The sequence below is a fragment of the Osmerus eperlanus genome, chromosome 19, assembly GCF_963692335.1.
Source record: "Osmerus eperlanus chromosome 19, fOsmEpe2.1, whole genome shotgun sequence".
In the NCBI taxonomy this organism is placed as follows: domain Eukaryota; kingdom Metazoa; phylum Chordata; class Actinopteri; order Osmeriformes; family Osmeridae; genus Osmerus; species Osmerus eperlanus.
Genome location: NC_085036.1, coordinates 12,756,301 through 12,771,287, shown reverse-complemented (window position 1 = coordinate 12,771,287; position 14,987 = coordinate 12,756,301). Strand labels below are relative to the sequence as shown.

General features: G+C 50.3%; 1 protein-coding gene across 7 annotated transcripts in view; it reads left to right on the top strand.

The window, feature by feature from the left end:
- Positions 1 to 13,918, top strand: part of LOC134039908 (protocadherin alpha-C2-like) — a 39,663-nt gene extending 25,745 nt beyond the window's left edge. For 6 of the 7 annotated variants that reach the window (XM_062486068.1, XM_062486072.1, XM_062486066.1 and 3 more), the window contains exons 2-4: positions 6,535 to 6,593; positions 9,179 to 9,264; positions 13,279 to 13,918. In XM_062486068.1, the coding sequence (XP_062342052.1) occupies positions 6,535 to 6,593; positions 9,179 to 9,264; positions 13,279 to 13,586 (453 nt within the window). In that variant the 3' untranslated portion in view covers positions 13,587 to 13,918. Of the gene's footprint in view, positions 1 to 1,092; positions 3,930 to 6,534; positions 6,594 to 9,178; positions 9,265 to 13,278 lie in introns of those variants that run through there. The other variant, XM_062486065.1, reaches the window with a different exon arrangement.
- The last annotated feature ends 1,069 nt before the right edge of the window (positions 13,919 to 14,987 follow it).

The following is a 14,987-nucleotide window of genomic DNA, read 5'->3' as shown; positions in this document are numbered from 1 at the left end:
AGAGCGTGCGCCACAGGCATGCACGCCCCAGTGACCAAGCACTGGCTGTCTCAATCTTACATGTTGACCGACGATGATGATGAGGGTGATGATGATCGGGGTCATGTGGGACACTGAGGTGAACGGAATGGGTAATTGGGTGGTTACGGTAATGTAAGAAAGCACGTCTGATCTTGCGCTTATTGGTGGCACGCAGAGAGGATGAGACGTCTGGTTTATCGGGGCCACCACGGGCGTCTTTAGATGTGGTTATTTGAGCTGACACATGGGGGTCTCGCGCTGACACGGTCCCTGTGTCAGAGCAGGCTGTGAATGTCGGGGCAACGCGCGCCATCGGCCTGCGTTCATGCCCTGGCCACATGTGGAGGCGCAGTGAGTGTGTAGGCTATGCTCGAGCTGCGGAGTTGCTAGGGGAAGGAAGCCGCCGTAGTTCAAACAAAGGATATTAAAATTAAATCGCCCCCAAAAAAGCAGACGTGCCTTGTTTGAGAAATCAATAGTAAATTTCTCTGCGGGGTTTTCGCAGTTTTGTAGTTAAAATAGTAGAACCTTTAATAAAAAAAACAGACATATCTGATAAGGAAAGAGGAGTATCAACATGACATGATTATAAGGTGTCCTATCAATTTCATTCAAATAGTTGATTAAACCGAAGATTGTTTCGCATCCATCTGGCTGTTTTCCATCGCACAGCGCTATCTGTGTATGTGTGTGTGTGTATGTGTGTGTATATGTATGTGTGTGTGTATGTGTGTGTATGTGTATGTGTGTGTGTGCGTGTATGTATGTGTGTGTGTGTATGTGTGTGAGTGTGTGTGAGTGTGTGTGTGTGTGTGTGTATGTGTGTGTGTGTGTATGTGTGTGTGTATGTGTGTGTGTGTGTGTGTGTGTGAGAGAGATACCCATAGGTTGCAACCGCTCGAAAAAGGTGTCGGTTTTGTTGGGTTGTTCATTCGCTCGTAAGGTGCTGAAATACGGCCAGCCTTCTTAAGCACACAGCCCCTTCCCCCGCTCGGCACCGACACCATTACACAGAGAGAGCAATGAAGGGAAGGAGAGAAGGGAGGGATGTGGAGGGGGCGGTGGCGCCAGTGGGGACTGAGAAGAGGAGAGCGAGCGTGTGCGCGCACGAGTGAGATGCGCAGCACCAGTGGCAGGGAAACACACCCGCCAGCCGCGCGCGGAGGAGAGAAAAAAGGCTGCACGGACAAAGGAAACATGGATGCAATAGAAGGGTATACCTTCAAACAGATAACGGAATGGATCTGCCGCTCCTCTTGCATCTCAAAACCAACCAATTAGCCTATTTTAATGTGGTGGTGGGAGGCGAGATTCTGCAAGCTGAAAAGGCGGAAAGCTTTGTTTAATCCGTCTGCGGATCATATGAGCTTGCGATGGCTGTTACAGGGATATGTAAGAGTTTAGGGAACAATGTGCCTCTATTTTGTGTTGTATTTTTCTTATTTTGTGGCCTTTCATTTGGACAATTACGTTACACCATTTCTGAGGAATTAGAAAATGGAGCGCTGGTTGGTGATCTCGTGCAGGACCTGGGGTTGGATATCCGAACGCTCTCCACCCGAAAGATAAAGGTAACATCCAACAGCGGAAAGCGATATGTGGATGTCAACCCCAAAAACGGTAAATTACTTGTTAATGACAGAATCGACAGAGAGACTCTGTGTGATTTGAGCAACACCTGTTTTTTAAATTTTGAGGTGCTTGTTGAAAACCCCTCGGAGGGGCACAATGTCGAGGTGGAGATTGTGGATGCCAATGACAATGAGCCGCAGTTCCCTAGAGACGAATACCAACTGGAAATTAAAGAATCGTTGTTACCAGGGTCTCGTTTTCCTATCGAAACTGCACAGGATCCGGACATGGGATCGAATTCTATTCGTCAATATAGACTCAGCCCAAACGAACATTTTATATTGGATTCCAACAAACCCTTGCCAAACAGCAAGCACATCGAGCTCGTGCTTAAAAAGCCCCTTGATCGTGAACAGACACCTTACCACCAATTAATTTTGACTGCTGTGGACGGCGGAACACCAGCAAAAACCGGTACGTCTAAAATCAACGTGCGAGTCGAGGATGCAAACGATAACGTCCCCTTGTTCGACAGCTCCGTTTACAAGGTGAAACTATATGAAAATTCCCCGAAAGACACACTGGTCATCAAGTTGAACGCCACGGACCTGGACGAGGGCACCAACGGAGAGGTGTACTACTCTTTCGGTAGCTACACCAACGAGAGAGTCAGGCAGATGTTCTCCATGGACACCAACACAGGTGAAATCAGAGTGAAGCGCAACGTGGACTACGAGGAGACCAACACGTACGAGATGTACATCCAGGCCATGGATAAGGGCCCCGGGGCAGTGGCCGCCCACTGTAAGGTGGTGGTGGAAGTGGTGGACGTGAACGACAACGTCCCAGAGATCGTGTTGTCATCTCTGTCCAGCCCGGTGAGGGAGGACGCCCGCGCCGACACGGTCGTAGCCCTGATCAGCGTGACCGACAAGGACTCCGGGCCTAACAAGCAGGTCAGCCTGGAGATCCCCCCTGGCCTTCCTTTCAAGATCAAGTCCTTCAGGAACTACTACATGCTCGTCACCTCCGCCTTCCTGGACCGCGAGACCGTCGCCGCCTACAACGTCACGCTCAGCGCCACGGACGCCGGCACCCCGCCCCTCTCCTCCCAGAAGACGATCCAGGTGGACGTGGCCGACGTGAACGACAACCCGCCGCGCTTCCAGCAGACGTCCTACACGGTGTACGTGACGGAGAACAACGCCCCCGGCGCCTCGCTGTGCACCGTCAAGGCCCAGGACTCGGACGTCAACGAGAACGCTCGCATCACCTACACGGTCCTCAACGACAACAACCACGGCATCCCAGTCACGTCGTACGTGTCCGTGAAGGCCGACACGGGCGAGGCGTACGCCCTGCGCGCCTTCGACTACGAGTCTCTCAGGGAGTTCCACTTCCAGGTCAAAGCTCAGGACGGGGGAATCCCGCCTCTCAGCCGCGTGGCCACTGTTTACATCTACATCATGGACCAGAACGACCACGTCCCTGAGATCGTCAATCCCCGGGGCAACGGCACGCGCGCCATCGAGACGGTGCTGAAGAACGCCGAGCCGGGCGCCCTGGTGACCAAGGTGGTGGCGTACGACGCGGACGCGGGACCTAACGCCTGGCTGGTGTACGTCCTGGATCAGGCGTCCGACCTGGACCTCTTCAAGGTGCACGAGCACACCGGGGAGATCCGAACCACGCGCCGCGTCCTGGAGGAAAACTCCACCTCCTTCAGCCTGACCGTCCTGGTCCGTGACCACGGCCAGCCGGTGCTCTCCTCCACCGCCACCATCAACGTAGCCGTCATGGAGGTCCTCCCCAAGATGACCCCTGACCCCAAGAGGGTGATCCGACCCCACAGCACGCTGCTTTTATCCAACGTGACGCTCTACCTGATCGTGGCGCTCAGCGCCACCACCTTCGTGTTCCTGGTCACGGTGGTCGTCCTGGCGATCGTGCGTTGCCACGCCTACTGCACCCAGCCGGGCTCCTGCTCCCCGTGCTGCGTATCCCAGAAGCCCCCTCCGGACGGCGGCGCCAGCTGCATCGCGGCCAGCGGGGGAGGGGGCGGCGGGGGCGGGCCGCAACCCGACAACAACGTGGTCCTGCGGAGAGACCTCAAAGTGGAGCCGCACTACATCGAGGTGCGAGGCAACGGCTCGCTGACCAAAACGTACTGCTACAAGACGTGCCTGACCGCCACGTCGGGCAGCGACACCTTCATGTTCTACAACACGGGCCGGCCGATGAGCGGGACCTGGGGCTCCGAGCGTTTCTTCACCGGCGGCAGCGGCTTCGTACGGAGGCTGAGCATGCCCGACGCCTCCCTGCAAGTCTGTCCTGAGGTGTGTCGATTTTCTCTCCTAACCCCTTTACTTCCACAAACACTACCACAGACCAACACCATCTCGCGCCATCTCGTCATGAAACTGTGCACGGTGTTTGTTGCAGCGGGTGTTTGGCGTTAGTTTCTACCCAGTTCTGTAACATCCCGTTATTTTAGGCCACAGCACACGCTTCAAGTTGCAGTGTATCTTCAAGGGAAATTAATCTTTCTCTCTTGTCGTACTCTGCGTTCGTTTCTTCGGCGGTACATTCGGAAAGCATGTCGGCGTTGACAAGTTCCTTTGATGACCCTGTCCGAGGAGTGTTTAGGAGCCGGTGCACAACCCTTTTTGTTCTTGTCCCAGTGTCCCACTTTTCCACCCTGCTCAGCAGTCACACTGCATTACCGTCAGACCCCGGAACTTTCTGGAGTCCTGGCGTATTTCTGATGATTCAGGAATTTGTCCCCGAGTTTGATGTTGTCATCAAACAGTCACATCGGAGCAGGGTCGGTCACTGATGTCCGAGCGGGTTTGTCTTCATTGTCATATCTCAACGTCTCAGGGAGAGGACCCGCTTTTTCCGAGCCCGTCGGCAGTAGATGTATCCCATTGTATTGTTTTGCACTGGTGTGTATGTGTGTGCTTGAGTGTGTGTGTGTGTGTTTCGACTTCTCTTTTCAAGTCTGCCCTTGAATAGCTACTGTGTCTTTCAGCTGTATTTCCCTGGTGTCTCCTTAGCAGAGTCCCTCCAGTACAGCAGTGTTGGGCCCTGGGAAAGCGCTGGCATTCATGTTAGATCACAACTTGGCAAGTCAAGGCTGAGTGCTACAGGAAACGATTAACAAAAAAGCCAGTGTAGTAAAATGTGAGGAATGGAAATGTAGTCGTAAATGAAGTTGGTGCAGAGATGGAACTTGTCCTCCACGGAGTGTTTTACCGCTTTAGGTGGTCTTTGTTCACCTTGGTGTCTCATTATCATCTGAATAGGAGACAGGAGCTCACCGATTTATCACCTGCTAACTGAGATGCGTTTACTTTACGATCCGGCTAGTAAATACAGACCTGTTCCTTGACTCTGACCACCTAATACTGTAGAAATTCACACTTTTGATCCTTGATCTTTTACTGCAAATCCTAACGCTAAATCGACTAGTTGTGCGTTGCTCCGGATAAAAGCGCCTGCTACATGAATGAAATGTTAATGTGGTTTAATGTTCCTGGAGAGAATTTCACTGATCCGTAGGGACCTCTTTCATACCCATATGTGTCCCACATTTCGACTGCGTTTTAATGCCTGTTTACTATTTGTTGTATTTTCTGTGCTTGTTTAATTTCCGTGAACTCATGCTTACTCCAACGAGTGGAGATCTGGGTTGGACTCCCTGATAGGCTCCCCTTCAAAAGGATGACTTCCTGATCCATCACTGTAGGGGGCTAATTGGTTGACGGCCAGGGCGGTGTTGTCACAACGTCGTTTACAGGTCACAGGGGTCTCCTGGAAGGAGGGGGGTGGTGTCTGGGCGTGGGTGACGGTGGCCATGGTAACAGTCCAACCCAGCAGCCAGTGAGTGGTCCAGGAGTAATAAACAGAGCCTGGACAAGATAACAGTGACAGTGGAAATCAGATTAACCTCCAGACCCTGTTTCTCGGCCCCACAAATTAGATTCACTCAGACAGGCTGTGTCTCAGAGCAGAAGATCTTCCCCCCTGAATAGAGCTGATTAAAGAACACATTTCCGTGAACTCATGCTTACTCCAACGAGTGGAGATCTGGGTTGGACGCTTTGATAGGCTCACCTTCAAAAGGATGACTTCCTGATCCATCACTGTAGGGGGCTGATTGGTTGACGGCCAGGGCGTACCATCGGTAATTGGGGCGTTCGCTTCAGTTGAAGCTCTGGTGCGCAGATCAAGGGCTCGGACCACCTTTCCTCCCATGAAACTGGTGACAGATCTTACCCATGTTACCCATAACTCCTATCAATACCACATCAGGGCTCTCTGAGGTTGCGCCACTTGCTGTAATGTGAAAATTGACTGCAGTGCAGGTGTAGCCGACTGAGGTGTGGAGAAAAAGGACCCACTCTCCATCCCAGTCCTAACGTGAACAGGGGTGCAAAGGATGCGGTTGCCGTGGTTACGTAGGCTCTGTCTGATTGGATTACCCTTAAAGCCCAGCTGCAGTGTGACTGATGAGGCAGTGATTTAGCTGAGAGCTACAGTACAGGGAGCAAAAGCCCTCTCGAGTGTACCACACTTCTCAGTTTTCTCAGAACCAACACCCCTACACACACACACTCCTACATAAGCATTCACAATATCACAGAAGGCATCAATCAGTGTGTTGTTCAATGTCATTGCTGTGATAAAGGGTGTGTATGTGTGAGTGACACTGTCTTAAGGAACTGCAGTGTTCCTATCAGGATGCATAGCTGGGATGTGCCCCATGATTAATTTATGGGGCCATATCTGGCATGAGCTCAATGCATGAGATCAAACTAACCTCTCTGTCTCTTTCTACCATTCTCTCTCTCTCTCTCTCGCTCTCGCTCTCGCTCTCGCTCTCGCTCTCGCTCTCTCTCTCTCTCTCCATCTCTCTCCCTCTCTCTTTTCTCTTCACAGCCAAAAGCCCCAAATGCTGATTGGCGATACTCTGCATCTTTGAGGGCAGGCATGCAGAGGTAAGCACTTCATCTTTTCCACCCTCTCATGACCTCTGACCTTGCCACAAGGAGACCCGAGACACACCCCTGGATTGTCCGAGGGATGTTAGCTTCAGGCACACGCACACACACTGTGTTTCGCACTCCCTCCCTCTCTGTCACATACACACACATTCACTGTCTCACACACACCCTGACTGAAGAGATCTGTAGTGCTCGAGAGCCCTGATGCTCTGCAGTGCGATAGTGTATGTAGGTCATCTATACGGTATGTGGGTCATCTCCTTTACCAGCCTCTCCCTGTCACACCACACACAGTCCTTCAGCAGTAGCTGTGAAGGACAAACGAGCTGATGAACTAAGTATGGGCTTGCTCAGTTACAGATCACCACACACACATGTACACACACGCACAGTGCAGGCAGGGTAGCAGACCTTTTCTTCACTTAGACAGATGTGTTAATCAGCGAGCCCTCTGGGCCTGGCCTGGGTGGGTGAGGGTGTGAACGTACACTGCAGAGGACATGTTAGATGAATAACAGCCAGGCTGTGAAAACGGATGAAGATTCCCCTGCAGGGCCAGAGGTTTTCCACTCATGCTTCCTTGCTTGAGGAGGTCTGCGGCGTCGTGTTAAAACGTCCTCCAGCCCTGTGCTGTTGAGCAGGAGAAGATGTTGACAGATTTATTTTTTGCGTTTCACTTTTACATTTACATCTTATTCAGAGCGACTTACAGTCAGTGTGGGGACATTCCCCCGAGACAAGTAGGGCGAAGTGCCTTGCCCAAGGACACAACGTCATTTTGCACGGCCGGTAATCAACCCGGCAACCGTCTGATTAATAGCCAGATTCCCTAACCGCTCAGCCATCTGCCTCCCTTTTCTCACTTTTCGTGAACAGACGCTTTTATCCGAAGCGACATGCAAGTAGAGAATGTAGAAAGTTCAGCCGAGAATAAAGTATGGAAAATGCAAGGTTGTAATAATATTGTGGTGGTCAGAGTTAAGGAAAGTAAAACGTAACTCGACCACAGTGCAATAATAACATCTCAACAACATGAATATATAATAGAGTGCAACAAAATCAGGGTCATATCTTGTGGGCAACATCAACTCATTTCATGGGTGCAGTCAAGATGGTGGCACACCACGCTCTCACATTCAACATACAGAGAAAGGACACAGTTTAATGGGTGTAGAGTGATGGTTTGATGGTCTGTTGTGCCAACACGGTTTATCACAAATCATTTACAACCACCATATAATTTGTTACTGCTCTGTTTAAGATGGCAGTACCTGTAACACACACACACACAGGCTCACACACTCAATCACTCAATCACTCACTCGCCACTGACCCACATTCTAAATCCAGACACCAGTTCTGGCCTCATTCCACCCAATCGCAGTGCACCCACTACACGTCGCACCATCTGTACACTTTTTCCAACACATTCTCTTAACTTCCCCCTCTCCTGTATAACACGCAGATCGCACCCTAACCCATTTACCCAAATACATATACTTCTGGAGCAGGCATACAGCCAAACACACACACACAAACACACACACATAGGTGTGTGTATCTTTTTGTCTGAGCTCTCAACGCTCTTTAAGAATGTTTCATCCGTACAGATACTCAAATACTCAATACAACACATCCTGGGAAGGTCCTTCTCCTGAATGCTCTCCAGTTTCTACGTGTTTGAGTCTGGAACTAATGACAGGGAATTAGAAAAGCACAAATAAATGGGCCGATGAATAATTGATTGTCATTCATAGGAGTTTCTAAGAGTGTATAAATAGTGTAGAAGAGTTTGTTCCACTTCCTTTCCCTGTAATGTTGTTCTAGCTTCTTTATTCTTCTTCTCTGGTTTTGACCTAAGTCGTTACCTCTGTCGCCTGGCCTCCCAGTGAACACACGCCATAGAGGGTGAAGTCAGGCAACAAACAAACCACTACGACCATGAGCAACTCAACGCTGTCTTACAGTAAATACTGTAGACCAAGCAATTCCTTCATTCCCTTTGAACACACACATAAACACACACACACTCAGTAAGTCAGGGTGGACAACTTCATGTTTTCTAATCACTCCCAGCTAACCGAGGAGTCACATGAGAAACATCCACTAAATTAGCTGCCGCTGGGTTTTCTTAATAAAGACGTGTTAAAAGCTGCCTGACATCCTGGTGGGATTAATCAGAGCTGTGGATGAGGAGGTGTGTCTGCAGTCCACATCTCAGCTATTTGATGTGTGGAAAGTAACAACAACTGCATTTGGAAACGTTTAGGTCGATTTACTTCAAAACAATCAAAGCTGTCAACAGTATGTTTTTAGCACAGTGACTTTTACATTACATTTAGTCATTTAGCAGACGCTCTTATCCAGAGCGACTTACAGTAAGTACAGGGACATTCCCCCCGAGGCAAGTAGGGTGAAGTGCCTTGCCCAAGGACACAATGTCATTTCGGCACGGCCGGGAATCGAACCAACAACCTTCTGATTAATATCCCGACTCCCTAACCGCTCAGCCATCTGACCACCTTTTAAGGAACAAATGTTTGTCTGGGTGTCTGATGATTGCTACTTTGTGTTTTCAGCTCGGTCCACATGGAGGAGTCGTCGGTGATGCAGGGAGCTCAGGGCATGCTGGTCCAGAACTGGCCCACCGTGTCCAGTGCTGCAGGTGAGGGTGTGTGGCTGTGTGTGTGAGTGTGTGTGTGGGGGGGGGGTTAGGTCTGTGGTGTGTGTCTGTGTGTGTGGGGGGGGTTAGGTCTGTGGTGTGTGTGTGTGTGGGGGGGGGTGATTAGGTCTGTGGTGTGTGTGTGTGTGTGTGTGGGGTTAGGTCTGTTGTGTGTGTGTGTTGGGGGGGGGGAGGTCTATCAGTGTTTGTTCTGAAAGCACTCGCGAAGGACAGCAAATAAACAGGAATCATTTGGGCTCTATTGTAAACATGCAAGTGGCCTTTTACAATTCCCCCTCATCCTCCTCACTTGGGGGAACACTGCAACAGCCAGGCCTCCAGAGGCAGGTTTCTGGAGATACTGGACACAGGCCAGTAGCAAACAACCCACAGTCTTCCAGGAGAGGAGCCAGAAAGTAACATACTGCCAGATATGGGCCATAGTATCTAAATTTATATGGAGCAGATTTGAATGAACGTGGTTGGTGAACAGCATGAACTCTGCGTTGAGACGGGTTTGCTCATGGAGTCGAGTTATTTTGACTGCCTACTGGAAATAGAGTTAAGATAAAAAAGTTTAATCCCTACTGCATGTTCAGTATTCGAGAATTTACCTTTGAAGATTATTATAAATCAGACTGTACAAGGAGAATCAGTGAAGAGAGAGAGAGGGGGGGTTATAGAAACAGAGAGAGAGAGAGAGAGAGAGAGAGAGAAGGAGAGAGACATTGAGAGAAAGAGACAGAGTGAGAAAGAAAGAAAGAAGCGAGAGATATAGACAGAGTGAGAAAGAGAAAGAGATATAGACAGAGAGTGAGAAAGAGAAAGAGAGAGGGAGACAGTAGGATGTGATGCTGGCTGACTGCTATGCTCTTGTGGCTGTGTTCCGAGGTTGTGTCAGAATGCCTGGGCGGCAGTTGGCTCTTCCTGTCAGTCGTTCCCCCCCCCCCCCCTCCTCCTTTCCCCCCTGCTGTCAGTGCAGGCTGAGATCACATCGATTTACTGTCCAACCAGAGGAGTGGGAGCATGGTGTGGGACCACAGGGTGGGTGATTGAGGTAGCGTCACTGTGACACAATATCAAGTGTTTTTGTGTGTCAATGTGTGTGTGTGTGCGCGCGTCGAGAAGTTGGGTTACCAGGGTAGACCGACAGAGGCGGTAAGGAAAGGGAGAGAGAGATGGAGAGATGGAGATAGAGAGCTAGAAGGCATGCATCATCTCTATTGATTTTTCTACCTGACTGCAGTTTTGTGGAGCGGATGGAAAACTTCCACTCTCTGCTCGAGAGAATCCAATACAGTCTGGAGGCATAGGACACGCAGAGAGCACTGCAGGGAAGCGCTCAGAGCAGAAGGGCAGTCTCTTGCTGGGTTAGGAGTGGCTCTCTGGCCAATATGGTGCAGGGGAGGCAGTTATGAGGCAGAGGTACTATCTTTGTTCAATGTGGTGCAGGGGAGGCAGTTATGAGGCAGGAGTACAGTAACAGATGCGAGACTTAGTGAGTGAACATGCTGGTTCAGGTGAATCTTTACCAATTCTATTTTGCACGGGTTATCTTGACACAGTTAATTTTAAATTGGTGTTGATATCTTAACCTTCTCAATTTGATTGTGTCTTTGTGAGCGGCAAGTAAAGAGGGAAGGAGAGAGAGAGAGAAGAAGATCTTGTCATATTTAGCCTGATTGAGGAGAGAGAAGGACAGGGAAGGATAGGGATGATGGAGGAGGAGGAGAGATCTGGGGGGGATGGAGGAACTGAGAGGTTCAGGAATGGCAGTGGCCCTGCGGTAAGTGTTGTTGCTAGGGAACGCCATGTGACTTGTTGCTAAGCAACGCTGTCTAACTGAGAGATTGCTGCAGCAGGGAGTGGGCGAAGGCAGTTTCCACGGCAACCCTTTATACCCCGAATAGATGATTAGGGTAAAGGAAAGATGCTGGTGTGTGTGTGTGTGTGTGTGGGGGGGGCTACATCTGGCTACCATGGAAACCTTGTGACAGAAATACACGGTAACCTGCTTACAAGCGGCTCCAGAGTGTGGCATTATGGGATGTTAGCAGGCAGAAATGTGCTATAATCAGGGTAGGGGGATGGGGGTGGGGGGTGAGCGGTAAGTAACTCTGCTTATTTGGAGAGAGCACAAAGGCAGTGGGGTCGCTCCGACTGTCACAACCCCTCCCCTGGGCACCACGCTGAGACTTCCACTCTCAAACGCCACCGCAGCGCAGAGGCGTTTAGTAAAACCAAACAGCTTTTTTTCTCCCCTCGCACACCACAGACCGATAGGCAGATGAGAAGGCTGAGATGGAGAGGGAGAGAAAGAGTGGGAGTGAGTTATTGGTGAACGGAAAGACAACGCACAATATGATTAGAGGAAAGGCACAAAATGATTAAAGAGGTGTGTGCTGATTAATTGTAAACATCGCCTTAATCTGTTTAGGGTGGGGGGTAGAGATGTGAGCTCAAATTAAGAAACGTAATTTACTTAACAGAATTAGCTTGATTAAGAAACTAAACTTAGAAGTTTACAGATCAAAAGCATTTCCCACACACACTCAGTGCAGGGAAATGCTTCATCCCCGGACCTGTGAAAGCTGTGCCTCCCTGCTGCAGTATAGATGACCCTTCCCAGCCTTCCTGTGCACATCCTGGTTCAGAGAGCCAACTAAGACCCTGCCCTCTTTCTGAACCGTATGAAATGTGTTACAGCCCGTGGAGGCACTGTCGGCCATCTGCACATCAAAAACAACCTGGAAAAGCCTTTCCAGGGCTGGAGCTAAATAAAAGGAGGGAGGGGAAAGTAGGTCACACTGGGGAGGTACCGATGTGGGACTGAGAGGGCCGGCCCAGCTAGCAGGGCTTCACCTCTCACTTTATCAATTCTTGTTTCTCTCTCTGTGTCTGTCTCTCTGTGTCTGTCTCTCTGTGTCTGTCTCTCTGTGTCTGTCTCTCTGTGTCTGTCTCTCTGTGTCTGTCTGTCTCTCTCTCTCTCTCTCTCTCTCTCTCTCTCTCTCTCTCTCTCTCTCTCTCTCTCTCTCTCTCTCTCTCTCTCTCTCTCTCTCTCACTCTGTCTCACTCTGTCTCACTCTGTCTCTCTCCCTCTCTATCTCTTTCTTGATCTCTCTCTGTTTTACACTCTCTCTAACTCTCTATCTCTAACTCTCTCACTCTGTCCGACTCTCTATCTCTCTGACTCTCTTTCTCACTCCTTTTCTCTCTTTTGTCCATTCCTTCACCAGCGTTCTTCGTGTTTTTCAGATTCTCTAGTTTGCTCAACTGTGCTGCCCTGTATATACGCATCTCTTCAAATCCCCCGGCCTGTAGCACCTTCTCTTCCAGTTTAATCTTTCCTATTCTCCCTGTCACCTTCCTTTCACGCTCGTGATTTGAGATCTCTCTGACTCCACCTAGCGCTGTTGGGAGTAGGTCGGCCATGGGGTTTCACTGTTCCTGTCATCTGAAAACTGCACATTCCTGCCGCAGAGAGATGTTAGACCTCCCAGCCCCTCTGCTCTAAGAGGGCACCCGTCTCCGACTGGCTGGGTTCCTGGCAGGTCCTGTCTGCAGCCCTGGATCCTTTCCAGCTGCAGTGACGTGCCTCTGACTCAAACTTTTAGTACCGCTATGACAGCTTCGCAAAGACTCGCAGTGAATTTATTTAGCACCTACTGGGAGGTGAAAGAAAGCATGATGATGATTTGGGGGCAATGAATAAAAAATGACACCTTTGTTCTATTTTTCTCCCTCTTTTTCTCTCGGATCCTTTCCCCTGTCTCTGTCTCTGTCTCTGTCTCTGTCTCTGTCTCTGTCTCTGTCTCTGTCTCTGTCTCTGTCTCTGTCTCTGTCTCTGTCTCTCTCTCTCTCTCTCTCTCTCTCTCTCTCTCTCTCTCTCTCTCTCTCTCTCTCTCTCTCTCTCTCTCTCTCTCTCTCTCTCTCTCTCTCTCTCTCTCTCTCTCTCTCTCTCTCTCTCTCTCTCTCTCTCTCGGTCTCTCTCTCTCTCTCTCTCTCTGCCCCTTGTAGATGGGGAGGGGGGCGAGCTGTCCCCCCCAGTGGGCGCAGGCATCGACAGTAACAGCTGGCACTTCCGCTACGGAGCAGGGCCGGGCTACGGGCCACCCCATGCCCTGAAACCTGGAGAGATCCCCCCTGAGGCCTTCATCATCCCCGGCTCCCCCGCCATCATCTCCATACGCCAAGACCCCGGAGCCGCCGACGACAAGAGCGACTTCATCACCTTCGGCAAGAAGGAGGAGGCCAAGAAGAAGAAGAAGAAGAAGAAGGAGAAGAAAGACAAGAAGGATAAAGGGAAGGATGACGGGGAGGAGTAGAGGAGAGTGGAGTGGAGGGGTGGGGGGGGGGGTTATAAAACGGAGCTACCAACAAAAGTCCAAACGACAGAGCCCGAAAAAGCCAAATGTATATTTTAGAAGTAGGGAGGCCTCCCTGTGGTGTTTCTGCATATGTAAGTGTCCCCAGGCCAGCGTAGCTACCATTAACCGAGGTCTGTCCTCTGTACGGCATGTAAACATGCCACACTAGCCTTTTCTGGCAGCACGGCCTTGTCTGGCTCTGACTACCCCCGAGGCCTGGGGAGCTTGCTAATAGCTCTCTCTAGTCAGCCATTTGCTGAATGGAAGAAGAAAAAAAAAACGGTTCCAAATGTATCAACAACAAAAAATAGAATATTATTTAACGTCAATATTACTGCCCTGCTTGTACAGAAAATATAGAAAGTGAGATTTCTGACACACCATCACTTTGAAATGGTGATTCAAATGCACAGCCTAATCTCCCCTGCCTCTCCCTGCCTCTAGCTTCCCCCTACCTCCTTCCTCTGCCTCCCCCTGCCTCTCCCTGCCTCTATGGTCCCCCTACCTCCTTCCTCTGCCTCCCCCCTGCCCCAACTGACCTCACAGAGGCACTGATCTCGTTCTGGCCAGCCCATGTTGGCATCTCTGTATTTACTTGGCCCCCGGCCTCCTCTGATGTCCTGATTGGATGGGTGGAGGAGCCGGCTCTCACTAAATTACACATAGGCTTTATAGGGACATGGTTGAAACGCTGTTGCTTTTTTATATATATATATAAAATAATATAAAAAGAAAAAAGAAAAAAGTGACAAAACACCTTATATGTGTGTGCGTGTGCAGGGTACAGCAAGCTGGCTGGAGATCAGGTGGGGCTGACGTTAGGCTGAAACAGAAGGTAACACCTACTGTTGCAGTCTGCAGGGCAGACCACAGTGACAGGGCTGAGGAACCGGGCACTACAGACTGAGAAAACACACACACACACACACAGTCAACCAGGCCGTACCAGCACCCTCATAAAGATCTCTGCTTCCGTTCCAAGACAGAGGCCTACAGTGACAGCTTCTGTCCTGGTAGTGTGTAATATAGGGCAAGAATGTTGCTTGTTGCTTCATTTCTGTTCAAGCCTGACCCCACTCCCCCCCCCCCCCCCCCCCCTTGCTTCTGTCGTTGAATGTTCAATAGGCCTAGTTGTTCTCAAAGCCCTTCCCTGATGCCTCAACTGCTTTGGCACAGACCAGGGGGGGCTTCCCAAAGTAACTCTGGTGACCCAGTCCCTGTGTCAACCCTGCAACAGTACTGTTATCCTGGTGTCATCGACACCCACAGAGACACACAAACACGTCTTCAGTTAGCTTTAACCAAGCCTCGGGACTGAGGTCAATGGCTCCACAATCACTTCTCTGAGTGTGTTTTGCG